We start from the raw sequence: 26873 nt of genomic DNA, 5'->3' as shown, positions 1-26873 counted from the left end.
AACAGCCAAGACGTATATATTTTTGCTCAAAGAAATAAATGATGTGAAAACTGTACAGTTTGTTACTAAACAATGTGAAAACTGGAAACTGTACAGGATGTCAGTTCAGAAGAGATATTCTGCTGCATGAGACCTGTGATAAATAAAGCTCCTTTCAAGGTCTTCATTTAAATCTTTCTTGTTTCTCCTCCTTAGCCAGAAGATATTGGGCAAGCCCCAATAGTAAATGCCCCAGAAGGTGGAAAGGTCGACTTGGAAGCCTTCAGCCATTTCACAAAAATCATCACACCAGCAATTACCAGAGTGGTGGATTTTGCCAAAAAGTTGCCTATGTTTTGTGAGGTGAGAAAATCGTTTTTCCTCCTGCGTTGTTTTTCATTATAGTTTCATCAATTTCCAGAAATACTGGGGATTATTTATAATTTAATATTAATTAGTAAGAACTTAGTCATATAAAAGCAATGTCAGCACAAAATGAAAATGCACTCTATTTCATTTGTATTTCCCCACCTTCTCTGTTCAGCCGTCGTTCAGTAGCTTATCCACGTGAAGTCCATCAAGATCCTAGCCTATCCCCCTGACTCCAGGCCTAGCGAAATAACGATAGCAAGAGCTTCCATCCATTCAGCACTTACGATGTCCTAGTTACATACTCAAGTTGTCCCACATTGAATCCAAACCTTCTAACAGATCTGCAGGGTAGCTTTTATTAGCCCCATCTTACAGATGGGGAAAATTAAGGTCAAAGAGATTAAATTTACTTATCCAACTGTGGTGCCATGGTTTGAACCTAGGTCTGTATTCTTCCCACTACATATCCAAGCAAGATGGCTATGTGGTCATTTCTTAATCTTTAAAAATAGTCAAGTGGCCTTCACAGAGTAAGCTCTTAATATCTCCTTAATCTTCCCTCTTTTCCTTACGCTCACTCTTTCTTGCCCCATCTCTGGGGCACCAAAAGAGCTCACCCACCAGAGCTTATGTCCCTTTGGGACATTTCATCCATAACTTTAGCAGTCCTGCCACGTGGTCGCTGAGAGCCTTGGCTCTGCAGTCAGCTGCATGAGGAAGAATCCTAAACAAGTTATTTAATGTCTTCGGACCTCAGTTACCTCATCTTTAAAATGGGAATCATAATAGTATCTACCTCTTAGAGCTGTTGGGAGGTTTAAATAGGAAAATATATGTAAAGCATTTGGACAATGCCTGGGTAGGTCATTATAAGTGTTCCATAAATTTTAGCTGCTAATACTGCTGTTATTTCATCTATTACATTTCCATCCTGCCTCTAACTTCCTTTCTTGAATCCAATGTGGTTGACTATGTTTTCTGGAGAACTTTTCCCTGTGAAAAACTCCATAAGGTGCCAATCTATTGCTCTTCACACCTTCAAGGGAACCCAGAAAGATACCAAATAGAGATGGTCACGGTCACATTCTGCTGCAAGCCTCTTACGTTAGCAACCTAAGTGTTAAGTGATTGATTCTAGTCTTACCTAGAAAAAGCTGAATTTCCTCACCTGGAATGACTCCCTGCTACCTTAGCTCCCAGCTCATTTATACCTTTAAGTTTGCAATAACAGGAGCCCTGCTGGAATCAGAGAGACCTCAGACATTGGTGGGTATACCAATTGCCTATTTCTGAGCCTCCACAGAAGCCACACCCAGAAGGACAGGGCAGTTGGCTTTGCACACAGGTATCTGACCCCCCAGACCCAGCTGAGAGGGAAGCACACACCTGCCTTTTGCCCCCCAGCTTCACTGTGGTGGGGGCCAGGCATCTTAGTTCAGGCTGCTATAACAGAATACCACAGACCAGGAGGCTTACAAACAACAGAAATTCATCTCTCACAGTTCTGGAGACTGAGAAGTCCAAGATCAACATGCCAGCCGCTTTATTGTTGGTGAGGGCCCACTTCCTGTTTCATAGACGCGGTCTTCTCCCGATGTCCTCACATGGTAGAAGGGACAAGGGAGCTCTCTGAGGCCTCTTTCATAAGAGCAATCATCAGTTTTGGGAGAGCCCCACTCTCATGACCTCATCACCTCCCAAAGTCCCTGCTTCCAGCACCATCACACTAAGGATTAGGTTACAGCATATGAATTTTAGAGGAACACAAATATTCAGTCTATACTCCGGGATGCGTGATGTGCTAGTACCCATAGCCCTGCAGGGGGAACGACTTAGTGCCTGGGGAAGGAATTTTGACTCATATTTGCATTTGGCATGGAGCTTCCCATGCCTTTGACATCTTTTTTAAAAATTAGCATTTATTAACATATTGGAAGATATCACAAAAACAATGCATATTCACTGAAGATTTATGCAGCATAATAGATGTAACGCTTCATGGTAACACTACCACAAGATAATACCAGTAACGTTTCAGAGACTGTTTTAGTCCTTTTTCAAATAGTTCTGTGTAGACACACACATACACACACGTACATATATATGAAATAGAAAAATATATGTCAATATAACTTATACCATAATGTACTTTCTATTTATGAAACTTCTTTTTGTAACTTTTTATTAAAGAGTAAAGCACACATATCCTATGGGTGCAACTCGATAGATTTTCACAAACTGAACCCACCCACATAATCAGCACCAAGATAAAGAAGCAGAACGTTACCAGCACCCATCCCCATTCCTAAGGTTTTACCCTCAACAGTAGGACATATTATTTACATATTCTTTCACAAAGTGATTTTTAATGACTATATAGTATTCCAAAGAATAGATCTGCTATAATTTATCTGTCTTTACTGTATCTGTAGTTCATTTTCACTTTTTTCATTAAAAATTCTGGCAACTATGCCCTGCCCCCATCATTGACTGTTTTCTAAGGTAAATCCTGGACATGGAATTTAAGGACCAAGATATATACCTTCTAAGGCTTTCAATTTGCATTGTCAAATCACCCTCAAGAGAGAAAGTGTGTACATTCTCACATCTGTGCCTTTACCTCTCACTCCTGCCAACTGTAGCTGTCATACTTCCTTTTTGGTAATTGGGCTGGTTTTGTTTTCCTGGACCTTTCTGGGTCCTCACTCTGGCTGTGTCCCTCGGCCCCCAGTCCTCGGTGGCTGCGGAGGAATTCTATTGCGTTGGCTACCCTTACAGCTCAAGCCAGCCTGCCCATGACATGGCACTCTTTGAATGCCCACCAAGAATGTTTCTTTAAAAATGTAAAGCTCATGTAAACCAACCACTGAAGAGGTATCTCAGTTAAAGAAAGAAAAAAAAGAAGCCATCTCTACAGTGCGTGTATGTCCATGACAAGGGTGAGCAATCAACGTGGAACTTTTCAAGCATGCGTGTGGCAAGCATATCTCTTCAAGTTTCCCTTAGAGGTTTAAGCCTGTTTCATTGTCATGATTCCATCTCTCTTTCAACCTGATATTTTGTAGAGTCCAAATTACTAAAGGCAGGGGAGGGCAGGAACACTTTTACAGCAGAGATGCATGGGTTTCCAGTGTTGTGGCCTCCTGGGGACCTTTTAGGCTTCTACATACTCTTTGAGACCCAAGAGAGGGTAATGAACTGTGTAGGCCCTTGAGCTACCAGTAGAGTGGGTTGGAGATCCCAGGTGGTCTTGAGAGCCAGGGATCTCTTGCCAGTAGCAGTTTGATGCATCTGCCATTCAAATTGTGTTTGTTGTCATTGTTCTGCTCAGATCCATGCTTATCTGCCAAACAAGGTTGGTATGACACCTCGGCTTTGCAAAATCTAAAATCATTGCTGACAGAGCTGCCAAAACAATACATAAGTATGACCCCAAGATGACAGGGCACTGTCATCTTTCCTATTCAACCTGAGTGATGCTCCCCTGAGGAGATGGGAAGACTCTGTGGGAGCATCTCTGTGCCTCTGCCTGTCAGTCCCTTGTTGGAGCGTTCTCACAATGAAAGCATTTTGGCAGGTGTCTAAGAGATTATTTGCCCACATGTTGAAACAAATCTCACCAGGATCCTACAAATCTCTCTTAAAGGAAAAAGTATCTGGCCCAGTTTCCAAACCCTTGGTGATCCTTTGCAAATACTTACTCACCTTTTATTTAAATTTGAACTAATCATCATCAGTTAGCAGGGTTTTTTTTTTTTTTTGTCCTTTTTGTGACTGGTAAGGGGATCGCAACCCTTGGCTTGGTGTCGCCCGCACCGCGCTCAGCCAGTGAGTGCACCAGCCATCCCTATATAGGATCCGAACCCGCGGAGGCCGCGCTCCCAAGCGCTGCACTCACCCGAGTGCGCCACGGGGCTGGCCCAGTTAGCAGGTTTTAAAAGGAAAACTTCTGCTTCATCTATAATCAGACCTGTCTTCAAAGGTGGGGTCTGCCCAAGTTTGCATACTTTGTGTTAGATAAAAAGAAATAAATGGTTTGATCTGATTTGTCATTTCTCTTTGCTGTTCTCTACCGTGGTTCTTAAGAGTCAGGTCTACGAACCAGCAGCATGAGTATTGCCTGGGAACTTGGGAGAAATGCAGAAACTTGGGGGGTGAGGCCAGCCATCTGTGTTTAACAAGCCTTCAGGTGATCCTGATAGGGCTGAAATGTAGACCTACTACCCTAGTCATTAAGGCCAGCCTCTGCCTGCTCTAGCCAGTTCTCCATCTTACCTGTAGAGGATCTATCCAAGCTGGAGTTTCCTATTTCCTACCACCCTCTTGCACTATGAATCCAAGAATCAGAAGTACAAATCAGAACCTAAACCAAAGCAAACCACAATGATTATTTTTTCAAATGGGTGGAAGAGGAGAATTTGTATGTATGTATTCCAGAACTGAATATGCAATGACTTTTATTCTGTAGAAAAAGCTAAGCAGTTTGAAATTACATGGCAAGGTGACTAGGCTCAGCTAGTGACAAACATGAAATATCGAGTATTTTAAATGTAATTCAGGAGTATTACTTTCACTTTCATATAAAAAATTAAATTGGACTGGTCAAATGTTGCCAAGACAATTTCCCCAAAAGAATTTTTAGTTTACCCCATAAATATGTAGAATCAATATGTTTAAATAAAAATTTTTTTTAATTTTTAAATTTTTTTTAATTTAGAAATTTTCTTTAATTTTTTAAAATTTTTCTAAATTTTAAAATTTTTTTAAATTTAAAAATTTTTTAAACCAATTTTAAAAAAAGAATGTGTAACTACTTCAATGAAGAGATGGATATTATGTGTAATTTACATATTCATTGTTTATGGAAACTTAGTCACTTCCATGGTACTTCCAAAGAGCATGCTCTCTTCTTCTCTTGACATTGGATTCTGACAGATCTAGTTTCAAATCCTAGCCTCACCCACAAACATTCATGTGACCCCCTAGCATGTTACTCACCTCTCAGTGCCTGGGTTTCCACATCTGTAAATAAAATTGGAATTAGAATATTTACCTCACTCTATTGCTGGGAAGATTAAAAAAGGTGATGCATGTAAATCTCAGCATAATGCCCAATTCATCAAAAACACCCATTAACTAATAGCCTTTCAAACTAGATAAAGGCATTTAATTAAACATCATACCTTCCAGAAAATAAAATTCTTTTATTATTTTTCTTAGTAAAGTTCTTTTTTAAGTTTATTATTGATGTTATCACATTATCACAAATCCTAATTAACACAGTAACCAAATGAGCTTAAAATAATGAGATAGCAACATTGGCAGAAAGAGCCGGTGTTGAGTAATTCTGATGTCTGAGGTACTGAGAACAACATACCCTTAGGAGCTGGGATGTCTGAATTCTGGTCTCACCCCTGCTCTTAACTCACTGGGTGACCTTGGGCAAAGTTTTTATATCTCTGGGCCTCATCTGTCAACAACCTTCTAGTTCTGCCTTTTAAGAGACTCAAAGAGCAAACATGCTTCAGAAACAAAGAGAAGCGCCGTTCCTAGCTCAACAGTAGAGTCAGCTGCTAACTATTGGAGCCACAAGACAAAAATATTGGTTGATTTAACATAAACCCTGTTCTCAAGCAGTTATCAGCTGGGGCTATAGTATAAACCCCCAGACCAAGGGGTTATGAGCACAGTTTCACATGTGACTGTAATACCAGTTGGAGAGAGATATTTGTCATTAAAAGAATTGCCAACTATGAGATAAAAGTTGGCAAAGACTACAACCAACTTGGGGTATGAAAAAATGGTTGTGAAAGTGCAGCCAAGTAGGGAAGGAATAAACCTGGGCCCAAATAACGCAGGACTAGTGTTGATCACAGTAGGTTGTTCTTGAAAGGTACTGTACATTGTTCCTGACTGGCATCTGTCCACTAGTTCTTTGCTGATGTGGGCTGGTTCTTTTCAGCTGCCATGTGAAGACCAGATAATCCTCCTCAAAGGCTGCTGCATGGAGATCATGTCCCTTCGTGCTGCTGTGCGCTATGACCCAGAAAGTGAGACTTTAACCTTGAATGGGGAAATGGCAGTGACACGGGGCCAGCTGAAAAACGGGGGTCTTGGGGTGGTGTCGGATGCCATCTTTGACCTGGGCATGTCTCTGTCTTCTTTCAACCTGGATGACACGGAAGTAGCCCTCCTTCAGGCCGTCCTGCTGATGTCTTCAGGTGAGTGTGCCTGGGCTCGTTCCTGGGCATCAGAAGAGCTGTTGCTTGTCTGGTGCTCAGAGCTTCAGGATCATAGCTCACTCTCCCTCACTGAGAAATTAGGGGTTTGCCAATGGACTGGGAACGGAAGGAGGGTGTCAGGTGTCTGATGTGTTTTGCAGCCTCCCAGGATAATGGGAAAAAACCAAAGGAGCCATCTTAAAAATTCTGTGAAATGATTCACCTTCAGCAGACACTACCCAGCCTGCTTCATATTATTTGGTCAACCCTGCCTCCTTCTGGTTTTAGGTATACGAGATATGGACGTGAGTTATGCTCTGTGTGTGGAAATCATATATAAAAGCTAGAATTTGTCTGTGGTTCAGCTACAACTTGTTTCAGTTATCTGTTGCTATAAAGGACACTGACCCAAAACGTAGTGGCTTAAACATCTAAAATGGCTAGAGCTGAGGCTGAGACCTCAAACACAGCTTCAGGCCTCCCTCCACGTGGCCTGTCCTCTTCCAGGGTAGTTAGATTTCTTACAAAGCAGTTGGATTCCAAGAGGGAGAGTGCCAAGCACACGGAAGTAGAAGTTGCAGACTCCTAAGTCTCAAGTCTCAAGGCATCACTTCAGCCACGTCTTATTGGTCCAAACAAGTCCTAGTGCCAGCCCGGATTCAACAGTCCACCTCTAGATGAGAAAATGTAGCAAAGAATTTGCAGCCATCTTTAACCCACCATAGCTCACTGTCAAAACTTCTAACTCCCATCAGGGCAGGGTAGATAATAAAGGTGACACTTTTTCTTCAGGGATCATGTCATAAATAAGAAATACAAAATACATCACACTCTTTAAGGGAAGCTAGTCTTTAAATAGAAGATGGTTTCAGAGTCATCCTCCACGTTTTCAGAGCACCCTACATTTAGCACTGCTCCAGCACCTGTCACCTGCACTGTGTCTGCTAAACGTGTCCATCTCCTTCCTAACCATTTATTTTTTGAGGTCATAGATGTGTCTAACTGTACACTTAGCATCTAGGCCACTGTTTAGTAGAATTCAAGAAATATTTATTGAATAAATGGCTGAATACATGGGTAAAATATCAGTCACAAGTACATTGGGAATCCTTTATACAGTTGATGCTTCTTAGTTAACTCAGTAGAATTCTTTTCTTTTAAGCTGATCTAGAATTTATTTGCTACAAGCAATTTAGATTTGACAGAGTTTTAATTCAAAAATCTGACTTTCAATTTTAACTTTCTTTTATTTTGAAAATTTTGAATGTAAGTAGATAGAACAGCAGAAGGAACCCTCTTATACACTGCAGGAGACAGACTGTAGAGCGGCCCCCATGTCCCCTTTTCTGGTGTTCACACCTTGTATGATCTCCTCCCCTTCGGTGTGTGAAGAACCTGTGACTTGCTTCTAACCAATAGAACATGGTAAATTAGATGTCACCCACATGTGGTTATGTTATGTAATGTAAGACTCCCTCTTGAGACTCCCTCTTGACTGGTTTCATGAGGTCAGTGGCCATGCTGGGGAAGTTCCCATGACAGGGCACTGCAGATGGCTTCTAGAGCTGAGGTAGTCTCCAGTCAATAGCCAGAAAGAAACTGGGGCCCTCGGTCCTTCACTGGAATTATTCTCTAAGAAATAAAATGTGTAGCTTACCTAAGGACTCCCTATATGACCTTGGGTGACCCCCTGGCCTCTCTGGGCTTCAGAGACCTTTAAAATAGAGAAATTGAACTGTATAAGTGGGAATTATATTTCTGGAGAGATGCAGGTAATTTTTTAGTTGAGATTTTAATGGTACAAGGATAGTTTTAAACGATGTTGAATCACATAGTGAGAAAGCTATTTCCTTTACAATTTTCTTTCTGATTATATCTCCTTCTAAATAAGGCAAGGAAAGAGATTCAGTGTGGTGCTAGTCTGTCTTTAACACCTCTCACACACTTGCTAACCTTCCTTTTCAAGAAAGAGAAAGCAATCTCCAGCACAAAATCTTCAGCGAGACCCTTTAGCTAAAATTTAAAAAAAGGTTTTTGCCATGCATCCATGTTTGTAGTTGTCTTCTATTTATGGCAAATGGATTTTGATTCCTGAAAAATATGACATTTCCTCTGTAATGAGTCAATCCAATAGATTATTAATCAAATAATTTAATTTAGGTAGGTAAAGGGAAAAGACACAGATGGCAAAAAAAAATTGTGAATGTGCTTCCAGACACTATCAAACACCTAACTGAATAATTCTTCCCAATTCTCTGATTTGACGAGGCTGTCACTGCCTGGAAGCCATGTGATATACTTAATAACGTTTTTAAAATCTTCTCCACCATAGTGATGTGGGCACTTTTCATTAATACTGTCAGGACCAGAAAAATAATACAAGACATTGTACATTTTCAAGTGATACCTGCATATCGGAGTCCCAAGGCTCCACTTCTCCTCAGCCTGTCTTCGAAGCCCCATGTTTTGCTGCCTTTCAGTTACACATTATCTTAGACTTTTTCTACAAAGCCTTTTCCAAGAGCTTCTACTGCCAAGTTCCTTGGTCCTGCAGTGATAAGCAGAGAGCGAAAATAGAAGGGATCCGAAAGACATTTCCTTAAGAACTTTTGTCTTAGGAGTTAAAAACAGTCATTGGTCTTTAAACTGTTTCTCTCTTCATAAACCTGTTTAGTATAACTCAAGCATCATCAAAATGCCAGGTCATTATCTCTATAATTTATATGACCTTCTTATCTTTATCTCATAAAAGAACACAGTTTTGATGCCACAAAACTCAGGCTATTTTCTCTCTTTGAAGGCATACATCTAAAGCAATATTATGTTGATTTTCTATGTGAACCAAAAGTTACAGGATTCTGTGGAGAATTGTCCTTGCACACTCAAAGAAAGAGAAAAGATAGGGAAAGGGGGAAGGAAGGAAGCGAGCAGACCCACAGGGCAGCATTGTCAAGTATGAAGGAAAACACAAAAACACACGAGGTGCCATTTGAACCAAACAGGGGATTCCAAAAGCCCATCCAGTTTGTTTAGATTCAGAAGGGTGGATTGAGACCCAGCCCTGATCCTTCCTTTCAGATGAAGCAAAACCCTATTTAGATTCTTACTAATACACACCCTTCAATAACTAGACTCTGGAAGTGTGAATTCATTCCATCGGTGCTACAAAGAACAAACTCAAGAGAACTGAGCGGAACAGGGGGAGTTGGACTTACTGCAGCTATTTGAGGAATCCATCCAGGTTTATAAATTGTTTTGTTACCCAAGTGTTGGAGCCTGGATGCTCCCCAGTCATTCAGCCTTCTGGTGTCACCCCTTTATTTAACACTTTTTTGAAACTGGCTTGAGTCTCCTCCCACGTACTGTGGGAGGACCAGTGGGTGAGAAAGGGAGTGAACGGACCTACAGAGCAGCATTGTCAAATAGGAAGGAAAACACAAAATGAAACACACAGATTGCCATTCCCCTCGCACGTGCAGTGGGAGGACAAGACTTGGGCAGATCTGCCAGGCTTTACATGGGCATGGTCTCCTCTTGCTCCTCTTCCCACCGTGGCTGCTCTCTTCTCTGCACCGGATGATTCTAGCATGGCTTCCATCCCCTTTCCCTTTCATTTTAATTCCCCAAATTGCCACCAATGCAAGGCTGCTCCAGATAGCAATCTTGCTCAAGGTATAAGGGAAGGGAAGGGGTAGATCACTGCAGCCTTGTGCTGGTGTGATTTGGATGTTGTACTTCTTTGTCTCAAGGAAATTTCTTACCATATGACACTCCTCCCACCATGTCCCCAATCTCTTCTCACATCTCCCTCTTCTCTGCGTGTCTATGCTTGGCCTTCCCCTCTCTCCCAGGCAGCCAGTGGAAACAACATCTTTCCCCTCATTATGCAGAATATTTCAGCTATGTTAGGCTTCTCCTTTTGTGCCCTAGGAGGGAGGCATCTCCCTTTCACACCCAAGGAGGGGATTTGTCTAAGCAGAGATATTGATCTGAACACAGCATCAACTCCCCACACGTGTATCATGCCACTCCCCTGGTACCTTGGTCCCTGGTGCACCAGAGTTCATGCTGCAGCCACACTCATTCCAAAGAGTTGAAAAATCCCCAGATCTGCCCACCTCCCACTAAAGGACCTAAACTGGATGAGGCAAGCCTTTTCCTTTCCACCTGAATTAATACCCATCTTTTTTCTTCCCCTCAGATCGCCCAGGGCTCGCCTGTGTTGAGAGAATAGAAAAATACCAAGATAGTTTCCTGCTGGCCTTTGAACACTATATCAATTACCGAAAACACCACGTGACACACTTTTGGCCAAAACTCCTGATGAAGGTGACAGACCTGCGGATGATTGGAGCCTGCCACGCCAGCCGCTTCCTGCACATGAAGGTGGAATGCCCCACGGAACTCTTCCCCCCTTTGTTCTTGGAAGTGTTCGAGGATTAGACTGACTGGATTCATTCTCATAATTCCTACAGCACTACTGGGAGTCATTTCATTCCATTGCCTAGCTCTTTTTTGTTTGTTCCTTTGTTTCTTTGTGTTGGAAGGGATTACTTGGGGGTAAAGGGGGTAGTCCTTGGAATAGACATGGATGAAATCACCCCTTGAATGCGGGTACTTGTAACTCTTGCATTTCATTCCCCAGTCCTTCGATGTGAATGCTTTGAAGGTTTTACAGTTGTGGGGGTGGGGTGGGGGACAGTCATTCACTCACCAGCACCAAGTCATCACCAGCCTCCACCTGGCCCTTGTCAGAGACTCAGGCAAGCAAAATGGCACTGCAGAAGACTAAAGAAGCCTTAAAACCAAGATGATAAGGTAATTTTGATCCTCATTTCTACAGGACTCAAGATAGCAGAGCACAGACCACCTGTGGTTAGATGTGGCTTTCAGCTTTTTAGGGAAAGTCTTCAAACAAATTTTCATCTATTCAAAAGCATGCTGTTTTCAGCCATCTTTATTCTCTCCTGGCAGCATAACTTGGAATGTACAGGAATATTTGTGTCCTAAAAAATCATCTGTCCTATCAATATCATTTTTACAGTTTCCAAAAAGTCACATAGTATGACTTCACAGTAGGAGGAAGGCTTCTTTCCGGTTTAAGCTCAGAGAACATTTCCACAGAAATCAAACCTATTTATAGGGTGTCATCACTTTTCAGTGGCATCTGATCTGTCATCTCCCAAGCTCCTGAAGTTACTTATCCTGGTTGCATCTCTGCTGAGCAGACAGCAGATTTCCCTGTGGATTAAGTCTTCTTGTCAAGGAGCCACGTGAGTCTCGTTCTGGAGGAATTCTGAGGAGAGATGAGAGCGGTTACACTGAGTGGAAGTCAATGTCGTGTTCAGAGTCCTCACTTACCGATGGTTTGAGGATGCTTCCTTCTGCTCCTAGATCCTCAAGCTCTTGCTTCAGTCACAAACGCTTCCCAGTCCCCCTTTTCCCTCTGAGGCACTAAATAGCTCGATTATCTCTAAACAAAGACTGGTCTTGCTGCTGACCGCCCCCCTTTTACAGCATTGCTCTCGCAGATATTCAACAGAAAACACCTGCAGGCCAAGCACGTGAACACTCACCTACCTTCCCTGCCCAACCTGCCTCCCCAACAACCTACGCTGGAGTAGCTTGTGCCCAGAAAGCAAATGGTGACACCTCATCACTTGGACGTCAGAAAATGGGCAAAGAATGCAGCCATGCAACTGAATGTATCTCATTCTTCACTGGCACAGTAGATGTAAACTATTCCTTTACCAGCCTTTTACTGCCTTACCCTGGAAATATTGGGGAAAATAAGCCATATCAGTAAGATTTACCTAAAAACAAAGGAATGAAAGTCACTGTGAAAACCAAGTGGACAGATTTTTTTAAGCTTGGCAGAGCATAACTGACCCAGAAGTCTGGGTGCCCGAGTTCCAGTTTATGCTCTGTCAACTGGTAGATTTATGACTTTAGGTGTCTTGGTTTTCTCAGCTGGTGAATAGTTCATGATCTCTAAAATCCTTTCCACCCTTAATACTGTACAAATTTCATGGGGAAAAACCTGATTCTTTTGATGGTTTCTTTCATATTCCAGTTTGTAGCTTTATCAGACAAAAAGTATGACCCACTTAATTAAGGAACGTATATTTGGTATTGATTCAAAATAAGAATTTGATCCAATACTAGTCAACAATTTAGAGGAATGGCCTTGGAAAAAGGAAGGGAACAACGTTGAAAATCCCAATTATTATTGGAAATAATCTGGGGCGAGATTATATGTTTAATGCGCTAAAGCAATTATGGGAAAAAGGAAACAAGAACATTGCTGTGGATCGTGTTAATCAGAGAAAGGAAGTAGTGAAGAGATTTGAAACTATAAGGATGAAGTTCATGGGCCGATTACCGGTCTTGACTCTATCTGCCTACAGTTTTCTTGGTTTTGTTTTCCCTAGGCGGCCCTAGCCAGTCTTCTGAAGTGCTTACTTGGTGAACATCTCAACTCCCTCTGTGGACTCTCCTTGGAGAGTGCTACCCTTTGAAAGTTGAACACTCAGCCACCTCCACACTTCAGGGTAACTCAGAAGCATTGCTATGAGGGAAGGCAAGGTAGCGGCATACTGGACAGGTTCACAGACCCCTGGGGCATCAGACTTCTGGGGAAAGCCTCCTCATTTTGTTTACAGATTCCTCAGCACGTCAGACACCCAGATTCAAATGTAATTCCGGAGCCTGATTGCAAGCTGAATCAGAATGCTTTGGGGATTAACCATGATTGGGAATTGGCCAGACAGTTAGAATATATCTGCAGTCATGCAGCCTGCCCCAAGTAAGAGAACATTTGATCCCCAGCTCCTCAGATGGTTGCCTTAGACAGGCAAACCGCTGGTCTAGAAGTCTTGTTGAAGGTAGAATACTTTATGCAGAGTAGGACAAGCTTAGCATACTTCGGGTTGAAAGGAAAGGCTGTCAGGACCCAAGGATTGTGACCCCGGTGGTCCAAGCAGCCCTCACTCATTCCTTCGAAACTGACTGGTGTACTTAGTGCATCTCAAGACTCCATCTCATAAAACTCGCTTGTGAGGGATTTTCTCTGGATTTTTTTTAAAAAAACATGTTTTCTTACATTGTCTGGACTTTCAAATCAAGTGTGGACCCGATGGAAACACCCTTTGCACCGGCCCCCCACAGTGGGGAGAAATCCCAGTAGAGAAGACCCCACACAGCTGGGATTCTTATTTATAAATCATGTCACTTTGGGGGATGAGCAGCTCGGGCATGTGTGCGTTTGTGCGTGTGTGTGTGTGTTTGTCACCCTCAAGTGTACTTTGCTCTTTGGTTCAGACGTGCAGTATTTCCAGAAGTAGTGAAAAAAGTAAGATCTTTCCTTCCTTATGATTCTGCTCAAAACACCACGTGCCACCTCAGAACTTTTCTAGTCCAAGAGCCTTGGTCCTCAATGACGCGCTTGCGTGTTGATGCCTCTGCCCAGCGATGCCCCCCACCTGTGCCCCGAGTGACACCTGCAGTGCGGTCATGGGGTGATGCCAGGCCCCAGCTCTGCTCCTCCGTGGACAGGTGCACCAGCCTCGGCCCCGAACAGGAACACTCAGCCTCCACCGAACTGCTGAGCACCCTCAAAGCATGTCATTGTCAGTGAAACATTTTTATTCTATGGAACTCTAACCTCTTCGTGTCATATTGACCTTTTGCTGCATGAGTCATAAATTATGAAATCGGTCTTATGGTTTTTGAAATATAGCCAGCATTTGTAAGGCTAAACCTTTTTCATGAACTGAATTTAGGTGAATAACCAAGCCACAGGTCCTCTTCAAAAGGAGAGTGGTGACAGACATTTGAATCTCTTTGCCCTTCCCAACGGCTATGGCATCAGGTTCTAAAATAAGCTCGTAATTTTTCCTGTTATTTTAATAATATGGAAATATTAGCTTAGTATTTCTTTTGATAGTCATAGACTATAATCCATATTTAAATTTTATAGAGAAGAAATTTTATTGTACTGTGATGTAGATATTTATTATCCAGGTAAGGATTTGCCCGGTGTGTATTTTTTACAATGGAAACATTTTACTTTAATCTTTAAAAAAAAAAAAAAATACTTTAAACACACACACACACATACAAAAAACAGACTAGAGGGGAAAAAAGGTTTGGCCTTATCACAGAATTTTTACTGTGCTGTATAAATGTTTTCAAATGCAAAAAGTGTGCATTTCTAGTGTGTCTCCACATTAACTAATGCCGCCTTCAAGAGCAATATCACACAAGTAAAATGCTGTTTGTGGCTTTCTGTTGCGCAGTTAAAACTGACCCACCTTATGCACAAGACAATCAAATATAAATCTGTCCTCCTCCGGATGCAGATAATACTCATGTATATTACAGAGCACAATGTAAGACAAAAGAAGACACTTTACACGTGTGTTGTTGATATAGAATTTATCGGGGCATAAATGAGCTGATGTGACATTAGGCCACTTCTTTCTTTGGGTTCGCCATTATTAACTTGACATCTTCAATTTGATCATAGAGCCAAATTAGTTCTCCATGCTTTATTCAGAGAAAAGACTTTTTTCCGTAATGTGTCATGCCCTGAGAATCAGAAAAATACTGCAGGATAGAAAAAGATTTACAGTCATCTGAAGACTTATGTTTTGCAAACAGTGTTAAGTGATATTGCTAGATTGGTAATATTTTTTTCAGCCTAAAACTCTGTTGAAATCTGTGATCAAAATGTTTTAAACTATCCAAAAAGAAAATTTGTATATTTGGGAAAAATGGATTTTTACATAGCTTTTGTATGCAGATATTAAATTGTAATTATGAATATAGTGGGCGTAGATAAACTCGTAAGCTTAAATTCTAAAAAAGAAAAAAAGAAAAAGCTTATAATGAATATATCTTCCTGTCTCTTTCTTTAGATATTATTATTTTCTAAGTAGGTACAGAGCTGCCTGCTTACCTCAGCCATCGCCAAACGGAGGGAAACAGGGATGTAAGAGCATTTGTTTCATAAACATCTACTAGAATGAGCCACTTTACTTGGGAGGAAAGTATGGAAGGAGGGAAGAGAGAAGTAGGGGGCTTGATGGGTGATTACCTCTCTGGAAGGGGCCACAGAGATGGGGGGAGGAGGAAAGAGTTACACGTTTACAGCTCAAGGACTATGTTCATCTTCTTATCTCAAAATGTTGCAGAATATTATTAATGTAATTATGCTAGCATCAGCTACCAATATGTATCTCAATCCCCATTGCCCTGAACACATGTTAGTTAGGACTCTCTCTGTGACAAATGACCAAAAGCTAAGCCAAACTGGCTTAAGCATAAAGGAAATGATTGACGTTAATATCTGGAAAATCTGGGAGCTTCAAGCGTGGCTAGATCTGAGTGCTCACTCAGTATTGTCAGGAAGTTTCTCTCTTCATCTTTTCTTGCATGTAGGGTTCATGTTCACTTAGACTTTTACCTTTGGTGGTCCCCAGTAGCCCCAGGACTAGCTTCACAGCTCCAAATAGAGCGGAAAGAGAGTTTCTTTTCCCTGGCAATTCCAATGAAAATCCTGGGCCTAATTCTTGTCAGCCCAATTCCTGAGCCAGTCACTGTGGTGAGGAGACAGCTGTGCTAATTAGTTTAATCCACTGAAATCCTGGAACTGGGTGGCAGGGAAGAGGGATAATCAGCCCCACCTCAACTACGGACTGAAAGTTGGGGCGGGGATGATTCCTCAGAGAAAATCCTAAGTCTTGCTGCTCTAAGCAGGGAAGGATGGTGGGGAAGCAAAAAGCAGCCAATGTCCACACCAAGAGTTAAGTCTGAAAGCACATCCACTGTCGGTCACCACAGGGTCTCCTTGGCACAGAGGAAGCTCAGCATCATTTGGCCAGGACATGAACCAAGTAAACACTTCCCAGAAGACAGGTTTGATCACTTCCTCCCCGGCTCCTGAAAAAGGCCGGTCCAGGTAAGATGGAGCAAGCACGTGCTATGTCCCTAGGCTAGAGAACTGTTTTCTGAGTTCTTCCATTCTCTATTCAAAGGCCTGAGTACAACTTTTCTATTTATCTCTTTTCTACACTATGTACCTCCCTACTCCACCCTAATGAAAACATTTCCCTGTTCCCAATAAATTAGTCATTTTATTTTGGTGAGTTTTTTACATCTGTATTCCAGCTAGGTACAATTCTTTACCCCTTTACACAGGCAAAGCTGACTCAAAGCTGATGTAATATCTAGTAGCTTGATTTGGATTATAGAAGTGGTATAATATCAAAGGCCTGGATAATTCTAATACCCTAAAATGAAGAGGAACCAGAAGACAAAGCTGGTTTGCCTCTCCACCCTCAAGATAACAGTTCATCCTGGTTTCGTATTTCACTACTTAGGGCACTTTAGCTTTGTAAATAAGTGGAATTGTCATCAGGTTCATAACACAAGTTCTGAACCATTAAATGTTATTCAAACCAAAGCAAAACTTAGTAGAACTACTGAAATATAGAATGTTCCAGGTACCCTTTGAGCATGTATCTCAGGAGAATCTATTGGCTACTTGATGAAGTACAATGTTATACTCTTTAAAGACAGAATCCACTTACACCGTACACTGATTAAATCATAAATGAAGTCTGCATCTTCAAAATATTGCCTGGAGGTTATATTAAAATGAGAAGAGAGCTGTCTTAGCCTGGGTTCCCAAGAAAGCAGAGCTCATGTGCAACAATTGTATTGGCATAGTAGCCCCAAGGAAGCAGGAGTGGAGGTGACAGGGAATGGAGGCATGGAAGAAAAGGGAGTCAGAAAGGGACATTGCTGAGCGGGCCACCCTAAGGACCAACACACCTGAGGACTCAATTGTGCAAGACCGTCTTCTAAGGGGCCATATGAGCCAGTGCATCTCAGCATAGTTCATCTACGAGGGGGAAAGAATTTATCTCCTGGCTCTCAGCTCCCATTATCAGAAATGGGGTTGATGCCCATCCATTCCCACGTTATACGTACCTGGCCACAGAGCAGGTCCCATGGGGTCTCATCTTAAGGAACAACTGCAGTCTCCCAGTGGGGAAAGTTGGTCTACAATCCCACAGCTGGGCAGAGCCCACCTAAACTGGGTGGCAGACTAGGTGGTAAGTGGGGTGAAGCAAGAGGCCCTGGGCCCTAGGGAGAATCTGCAGTGATCTGATACAAGGGCTCCTCCAGCCAGCAAGTTCTTCCGATTATCTGGAGAAAGGACATGGGCTCTCAAGTTCCAAAGGGAATCATGAAGCTCAACAAACAACCAAACCTATAATGCACTGTGTCATGAATCTGGCTGTGTTAGGACTTTTAATTTAATACAAACTTGTCATATAAATTGATTGTCCACTTGGTCACATTTTCTTGCAGCAGCTGAAAAAATTAAGTGCATATAAACTAATCATTGAATTATACTATGTTAGTTCCTCTGATAGGTGGTTCATTTCAAGGACAAGTTTTATGTATACGTAAATATCTATCTGAACATTTTGTAGAAGCCAATGGAAATTTTTAATTTTTTCATACAGAACTTCACTTGGTGCAAACGTTTTTGAAAACAATGTTCATGAGAAGTGAAGTCAGATAAAGTTGTAATAAATACTCCCCTTCTTTCAGGACAGACCCATAACGATCATGAAATGAGGAGTATGATTATCTCAAGTTCCTGCACCTGAGGCTTCCCCCCAAGAAAATTGTCAGGTCTCAACCATCTCTTTACTACCTCTTCCCTGAGTCACCCATATTATAGCATTTCCTACATGACAATGGGCATTAAATGATTGGGTAATAGAATCCTGGTGAGGACACAATGTGTGGCCTCAGAACCAGGGATAAAAAAATCAGGGATGGCCTAGAGATGACTATGGGAATAAAAGAGAGAAAGGTGTTGATAAACGGTCTTCCAGCTGCAGAACCTATTCTTCCAATCAACAAAATCGAATGTGAAACTCCGATATGTAAAAGAGAAAGGAGAGAAAAGGCTCTAGTTGAACAGGTCTGCCCATTCATCCACCCCCAACTCCCAACGCAAATCTGTCTCTAGGGATCCCTTAACCCCATCAGAGTTCTGGAAACCTCCGATCTAGAAATTTTTGCACTTATAAGCCAAGTCTGGGGTGATGAGTGGGTTTATTTAAAGGGCCAGGAGAGAGCCACTAAGTATCCTTAACATCATCCACAGTGTATAGAGAGACAGGGCCTGGACTGAAAACTATGCGGCCTGTGACAAGAATGAGACACCTGACACAGGTGTTTTCTTTGCTGCCACTACTCCCACTTTATCCTCCGAAACCAAATTCACAAGTCTCTTTGATTTTTATGAGCCTGGTATTATATGTTCAATTTGTTTGTGCCATGTAGGTGGGTTAAGCAAGTTTGAACTAAACTATGTCTCTTCCTAGTTCCTCTAAATCAGGGGGCTTATGAACCAGGATCCAACCCATTTCATATGGAGAATGATCCCAGGAATCGGGAACATTTAGCCTATAGAAGACTTGAGATGGCATTCTAGCTCACACTCGAGCTAGCTGCCAGGTGGAACAGGAAACCACATTGTTCTGTATTGCTTCCAAAAGGCATAGCCAGGATTAATGAATGGAAACTACCCAGAAGTCAGTATCAGCTCAAAAAAAAGGAAAAATCAACTGTACAAGTGGAAACAGAGAGTTCCCCATCACTCAAGGTGTTCAAGCAAAGACTAAGCTATCATCTGACAACAAGATGATAAGAAGGCTAGAATTCCAGTGCAAATGGCCTCTCAGATCTGCTCCAGCCCCCGGGTCGCATCATGACCACGTCCTGAGGGGCCTGCTCCCTGCACTTGCTCAGGTTTTAGGCTATTCCTGATGCTGTATCTTAGGTTCTCTACTAGGAAATATGTGAGATGAACCTCAATTAGATTTGACTTCTGGTGCCACTTACTTTGAATGTATAATTATTCCCTACAAAAGCAGAGGAGCCAGTAAAATAAAGTCTACCATCTGTCCCTCTGTCTTTTTTTTAACAATCATCCTACTAGCTCCTGAGAAAACCTTCTCTGTGCTGCCGTGAATCAGACAAGCTGATTTGAAATCATTACCAGAGAGAATGATGTGCCAGAATCAAAGAGCAACTCTAAAGTGAGAAAAAATATAGCAAATAAATTCAAGGATAGCTAGCCCAACACACTGGGGACATTATGTTACCATTGGTTCCACAGAATAATGTTTGAAAACCACAGTACTTATTAAGAGTCTCCATCACAAAATGAATCTCGATTTAATTGCCTCTGGTTGAGACTCTGCACATTGGTTGTTTGCCTGGGCATGAATTTATTTTGATGAAAATTAGACTTAATCAGCTTGGCTGAGTAATGATGCAGCCAAAAAACACAGCCAGCAGGCAGTTTGAGAGGCTTCTCCAACAATTCACAGATTAGAGAACAGAACTTTGTAAAAAAGTGTTCTGCAAGGAATTCATCTCTCTCCTACGTATCAGAACATTTTTATTCAACACCATGGTCTTTCACCCCAGAAAGGTATCTGGGGAATGAAAAGCACACTATGGACATACTGGTGCCTTAACATAGGCAGAGCAAGGGGGTGATATTTTGAAGTTCTGCTGTAAGATCTCAGCTACTTCTGCACGGGTGCCTCACGAGGCTTAAGAGCTAAGAAGACGGCTTATTGTGAATGTCTATCAAAAGTGGGTTAATTAGATTCTGACCACTCTAAATTACTGTGGATTACAAGCAAAACTAAAAATGTGCTGGTGCAAATTTTTCCTCCAAAATAGTGATTACGAGTCATATATTTACAAGGATTAGTGACATCCAGCTTTCCATAAAAACATTTCAAGTGCAATCAGTTTCTTCATCTCCAGGAATCCTTTCATTTCACATCCAAGCACAGGCTTCCTTCTCTCCAAAAATGAGACCATATGCTCTCCCTGAAAAAAATGCACAAATACATCTCATACAGACAGGGATGTTGAGGCAGGGATGGTGGGGAACAGGAAGCACCATAATTCCAAAAAGCATGGTGCCCATGACACATAAAAATAAAACTACTGACCCAAGAAATTTAAAGAAAGTATATTAGCAACTTGAACCCAAGTATCCCGGGAGTTCTGGGGACTTATTCTCAGTAGTCAATAAAACCTTTATTGAAATGTTTTTAAATTTCCAGTTTCACTCCAGAGGTAATTTTTAAAACTTAACCAGAAAGCATATTTTTGATCACCCAAATCAACTCAAAACCAAATACAAAATTTCAATCATTCATTTGCATTTATATTTATGTCTCCCATGTTGCATAATATACTTTAATTGCTCTAAGCTAATGAGGACCCAAAAAATCAGACAATATACAAAGTTACCACAAAAAGTTCATGGAAAGATTCTTATCATCTTTAAATTCTATTGTTCCATGAACTTTTTGAAGTTCCCTCATGTAAGTGGTGCAGTTTATGCCAAAACCCACAGTATATGGCTCACTGGACCCATGAAAGGTTTTCCAGTAGTCAGTGAGAGAGAAATGGTGGACAGCTTGAGTTATCACAGTTGAGGATATCATTCCGGGCTTCCCAAACTTGAGGTATCTAAGGACCACCTGACCGGCGTTTGGCATATAGACAGGTAAATTTCTTAAAGGAAGATGTATTACAGTCACAAAAGTGTTTTTCAATTAATAATTTAAAACAGCATGGTTGTTTTGTCAGTGGGAGGAGAGAAGGTATTGTTTGCAATCTTTCCTCAAGGTGTCTCTATCTACCTGGATGAAGGATAGCTTATTCATAGGCAAGGTTCTTCTAGATCAAGGCAAGTTTTCTTGCCTGAGGTTAGAAAACATTCCCTCAACCACTGAGGGCAGAGGGGAAGTGAAATGAGCTCTGGTGGGTCCTGAGAAAATAATCCCAAACCTGCCCCATCTAGGAGCCTAATGTGGAAATAGAAACTTCAGTTACGTTTGGGGCGATCTGAGAGCCAAGAGGACTTGGACTCCCATTCTTGGGCTGAGGATATAAAGAAAGCAAGACACCGCAAGAGAAATGGACATGTGATGTATGAGTTCCCAAAGCCTCAAGGAGATAAAAAAAAAAATGGCAGAGCAATCTTATGATGCTGAGAGAGGCTGGGTTTAGAGCCACAAAATATCCCATGGCTCAGTTTGATATAGGAGCAATAGAATCACTGTGTGAGTAAGGCACCTAATGGCACAAAAATGAGCTGAGAGAAAGAGAACGTGACTGGAAAGAGCTTGTGGTCAGGAATCAGGGGGACAGTGGGCACTGCATGGATCAACAGTGGAGGACTAGAGGTCTCAGCCCATGCCTCTGTGAACTGACGACAGCACAGGCAAGCTGCCCTACTCATGACTCGACACCACAGGAAGTTATTGCTATAATGTGCATTAGAATTATCTAGAGAGCTTGTTACCACACAGACTTCTGCCCCTCTCCCCTGCACCAGGTCTTGGGTAGAGACTGAGAAGCTACGTTCCTAACCAGTTCTCAGGTGATGGCCATGTGGCTGTTCTGGGGCCATACTTGGAGAACCACTGCTCTGAAGCACCCTAATCCCCTGACTTACACAAAACCTATATCTAAGAGGGAACTCCCAGCATAACAGAGCTCATAGTGGGAATACATGTATGGGAAAATAAAGATTTGCACTTCTCACACACATGTACATGGGGACTAAGATTTGTACCCATCATGGAAATACTGGCAAATGGCTTTCAAAATCTCTGTTTAATTATTTTCTCTTCCGGAAAGCATCACTTCTTATTCTAGTGCAGCACTGAATGTAATTCTTAAATATACCCAATAACATATTAGTGACATATTTCTTCAACACAATGATAAAAGGTCACTAAGTGTTGGAACTCACTGTCAAGTGTAAATTGTTTTAAACTATAGACAGGATAACAATGATTCTCCCAAAATACAGCATATCAAGTCACTTCTCTGCTCAGAATTCCCCAGTTGCTTTCTATCTTACTCTAGTGGAATCCACAGGCCACCACCTTGTGGCCTGCAAGGCCATCATGGCCTGGGGCCCAGCCCCCTCCGTCCTCTTCTCCTACACTCCCAGCTCAGCCCTCTGGCCCAGCTGCACTGACCTATGTGCTGCTGCTTGAGAGGCCCAAGGACAGTCACACCTCAGGATCTTGTGTGCTATTCCCTCTGCCTGGAATAGCAGCCCCTTCCCTCCTTTCCCTCAGGTCTCTACTCAAATACCACCTTATCAGAGAGAATTTCCCTTTTCACTGATAACAAATAGCTCCCTCCACCTTCAACTCCCTTCACCATCTGCTCTGCCTGTCTTCTCATTCTTCCCATCACTTCTATGACCTGACATGTTATATTTTAGGCTTTTTTACATTTTTAATTGCCTACTAAATGTAAATTCCATGAAAGAAGGAAATTTGCTTTGTTTACTGCTATGTCCCCAGAGCCCAGGAAGTGCCTAGCACATAACATCACCTGGTAAATAGTTGTCAAATGAATAAACAGAAAGAAAGGCCCAGCAGGCCAAAGGAACAAACAACTCCACTCCTACAAACACTCCTACAAAATCTACAAACACCCAGTGAGGCGAGAGGGAAGACCACGTGACCAGGACGGCACCCCTGAGTGCCTTCGCATGCCCACCTCCTTCCTCTCTCCCCACAAAACACCCACCCACCAGCACTATGGAAGAACCGTGCACGTGCCGTCTGCAAGAAAAAAAGGAGTCAACAGCCTAAGGGTGAGGCAAACTCAAATTGGAAAGCCAGGGCAAGGAGAGAATTTCTTCTCCACCCCTGGTAACCCACCTCACTCAAGGCTGCAAAAGAACTGCCTGCGTGTGATCTCATGGCCCAGGGATAACTATAATAACATGTGGGTGGATAAACATCTTTCCAGACGTTTTTATATGAATAATACACAAGCATATTAATCACTTTTTCAACTTTCAACGTAGACTTGAGTTCAGACAAAGATCTCTAAGAGTAAATCCATAAAGAATATACAATCACAAGACTGGAAGCAGGCAACAAACAGAGCATGCCCGGGTTCCTAGGCAGGAGCCAAGGGGCAGCATCCCCTGCCGGGAAACAGGCAAAGAGCACACCAAAAGCACCCCTTCCTTGCAGGTGGCCCATCACAGCCACCGCCACAGCCACGCTGCCACAGAAGCGGCTCGACACCACAGCAGTAGCCACAGTCACCAATGTAGTTGGCCTGCCAGACTTAACTGCAGTGACACAAGGAGAGTCACTAGCAGAGACCAGAAAAAGAAGAGGACGTCTCTCTCCTCAAAGCCCACTCCAGCATAATAGAAGAAGCAACTGCTCTGCCATGTCCCTGCTGTATTTCTGATTTTAGTAATTTCTGTCTTCTCTCTTTTTTTTCTTGGTCAGTCTAGATAAAGGTTTGCATATTTTGTTGATCTTTTTAAAACAAAACAAAAAAAAGAAGGAAAAAGACCATTAAGTAGTCAACAAATTACCATTGATGTAAATATTTTAATCATGCATTAACTTTACATAATTCTCTCAGGGTATAATAATTTTTATATATATTGTGTAACTTGTTAAATATGTAACTATCATTCATTTTCTTTGACAGACTTTGTTATGGGAGATTGAAATCAAGCCCAAAACTCATTTCTCAAAAATAATTAATTTAAAAAATTACAAGACTGGATCAATAAAAGAAGACAAGGAATGGGCAGGTGAAAGAGGTTAAACTTAAATAATATTTCTCTAGGCTCTCTGGAAGCGGAGAATTTCTCTGCTCCAAGGTCTCCAGCCACAATTGTTTTTGATAAATAATGTGTTTAGATAAGTAATGTCAAAAAGGTGAAAAATTTTAATTCTCTGCTTTTATCAGAAACACGGAAATGTCACAATTTACACCTCAATTATCACCATCTTCCTTGGAGACATTTGAGAACTTAATGAGTTTGTATAAGCAGAGAGTTCAGATTGAAAGGATTCTCCCAATGAATCACATCAAAATTTACTCCTTAACATTTGGACCTTAAAAAAAGAGAATGAGTTTTTCTGAATCACGTGTGTCTTCTATCTTAATGCAATGATAAATTCCCCGACGCTGCACAGCTTACACTTCAGTGAAACCAAAGATCCAGAGAAGCCACAGAAAAGAGATTGAAGTGACTTGCAATATAAAGAGATTACGAGTTCAAGAAAAGCAACCTTTCTGAATGCCAAAGTTCTACAGATTCTCAAGTTTTGAGTTTAGATACTTAGAACACTATTGTGTTAAGGGGCAGCACTAAGACACTCCACTTACCAGCATATTCTTAATTTTTCTCTGCCTTTCTTTTTGTGTTCTCCATCCACTCCTACAACAGAGCCAGATAGAAGGTTTTAGTCATACTTGTAAATAAACAAATAAATACATATCTGTGCATATGCATCAGAAATCCCCATGCCTTCTGGTAATTTTTTAAATATCAAGTTTGCAATTGTTACCTTATTGACTCATAGTAACAGACCAATGTGGTATAATTATTTTTTCAACAGCCCTGCCCACAGATAGCAGCATATGGCAGAAAGATCATGGGCTTCAGAATGTAGACATGGACTTGAATCCTGCCCTCACTACCTCTCATGTCCTTGGACAAATTATTTAGCTTTCTTTTGCCTCAATTTCCTGTTTCTGAGAAGGGAATAATAATACCTACTTTGTGTTGGGAGAGACAATTCAATTCTCTCCATGGGTCTCTGGAACTTATATGTGGTGTGGAAGCTATGCCAAAAATGCAAGGTCCTGACTATGCTTTACCCCGGCCATTACTCAGGGTTCTGCTTGTGATGAACAGCTTTGCAAGATGGAGTAATGCCTCCCCCTCTGGAACAGAGAACATGATTACTTACTACTTGCTGTAAAAGTCATAGATTCCCCAAGCTCAGGGCTTCTCAACTAACACAAACCCACTATGGGCACAGCGTCCCTCTGGACCTCTGTCAGCTTATCCCTCTGAATCCTAGTAGCAAAGAGAACTGAGACGAATGCTGATGCTCACACTTCTTGCTGTGACAGTGAATAATAAAGTCCTTTGTGTCTGACCCAGGAGTCTCATGTCTTCTGCTGGCATCAGAAATAAGAGACATACTCACTGGCAAGTCCATTTAAACTTCAACAGGTTAACTAAACAGATTGTTAGTAGGGCAGAATAAAATCCCACACCTGACACTTTACAGAGCTAGTGAAAGAGTAAATGAGGTAGCCTAAATAAAACACCTGGCACAGAGTAGGCACTAAATAAACACAAATAACATTTACCCTTTAGCATTTTCTTTCAATTTCCTTGAATGTTTTAGGTAAATAGTTACTGACAAAATCGTGATGTCAGTAATGTTGCTCCTCCCTTCAACTTTCCCATATAAGCTATATTGCAGCTGTCCCACATGTCATGGTAAGGTAATCGAATTCTCCTAGAAGGGCTTACGACAGCTATCTCTCTGAAGGTACACACGCTTGTAATAGGGGGAAACTCTTGAAAACCGGAGAAGATGCAAGTCACGGGTCTCTGATAATGAAATTTCAGATGTGGGGTAAGGGTAGGTATTTGGGGGCAGGAGATCAAATGGATACTCTTCCAATCCCAGCACTACTTGCTATATTCATCACACTTCCATCCCCACACTGGCTCTTCACATCAGAGGGGAAGGAAAGAAATTTAGAAACAGAGTTTATGCCAAAAGATAAAAGCATTTTCTTATAACTGGGAAGATTTATATGCTACAGAAGAATGTAATAAAACAGACTCTGTACTGGATGCTTGTAACCTGGTCTTTACCTCCAAACATACCTGGAAACAAACAGGTATCTCGCTCTCTCTATAACTTCTCTATTTCTGCTGTAACAAATTACCACAACTTCAGTGGCTTAAAAACTACAAATTAGTTGTCTTACAGTTCTGTAGGTCAAAAGTCCAACACAAGTCTCACCAGGCTGAAATCAGTGTGTCAGCCGGGCTGGTGCATTTCTGGAGGCTTTAGGACAGAACCTGTTTCCTTGGCCTCTCTAGCTTCTAAAGATCATTGCATTTCTTGGCTCCTGGCCCCCTTCCCTTATTCTGGTGGGTTCAGTTCTTGGCACACTGCCCCCTCTCTGTTTCTCTGTAACCAGAAAAGGTTCTCTGCTTTTAAGGACTCGTGTGATTACCTTGGGCCCACTGGGATAACCCAGGATAATCTCTCCATCCCAAGGTCCTTAACCTTAATCACATCTGCAAAGACCCTTTTGCCAGATAAAATAACATACTCACATGTTACAAGGAGGGGGGAAGATTAGGAC

At 41.8% G+C, this 26873-nt stretch overlaps 2 protein-coding genes across 11 annotated transcripts in view; one reads left to right on the top strand and one right to left on the bottom strand.

Annotated features, from left to right (window-relative positions):
• The window catches only part of THRB (thyroid hormone receptor beta), a 388788-nt gene extending 373370 nt beyond the window's left edge, over positions 1 to 15418 (top strand). For all 8 annotated transcript variants that reach the window (XM_063113671.1, XM_063113673.1, XM_063113669.1 and 5 more), the window contains exons 8-10: positions 196 to 342; positions 6314 to 6572; positions 10774 to 15418. In XM_063113671.1, the coding sequence (XP_062969741.1) occupies positions 196 to 342; positions 6314 to 6572; positions 10774 to 11015 (648 nt within the window). In that variant the 3' untranslated portion in view covers positions 11016 to 15418. The remainder of the gene's footprint in view (positions 1 to 195; positions 343 to 6313; positions 6573 to 10773) is intronic.
• The window catches only part of NR1D2 (nuclear receptor subfamily 1 group D member 2), a 146073-nt gene continuing 130991 nt past the window's right edge, over positions 11792 to 26873 (bottom strand). The window contains exons 9-10 of one of the 3 annotated variants that reach the window (XM_063113662.1): positions 24861 to 24912; positions 11792 to 11868 (exon numbers count right to left, since the gene is read on the bottom strand). In XM_063113662.1, the coding sequence (XP_062969732.1) occupies positions 11821 to 11868; positions 24861 to 24912 (100 nt within the window). In that variant the 3' untranslated portion in view covers positions 11792 to 11820. Of the gene's footprint in view, positions 11869 to 20369; positions 20508 to 23920; positions 23996 to 24860; positions 24913 to 26873 lie in introns of those variants that run through there. The other 2 variants (XM_063113659.1, XM_063113661.1) reach the window with 2 other exon arrangements.

This window comes from Cynocephalus volans, chromosome 11, assembly GCF_027409185.1.
Source record: "Cynocephalus volans isolate mCynVol1 chromosome 11, mCynVol1.pri, whole genome shotgun sequence".
NCBI classification, from domain to species: Eukaryota; Metazoa; Chordata; class Mammalia; order Dermoptera; family Cynocephalidae; genus Cynocephalus; species Cynocephalus volans.
Note: the sequence above shows the minus strand (reverse complement) of the source record. Positions and strands in the feature narration are given on the sequence as shown.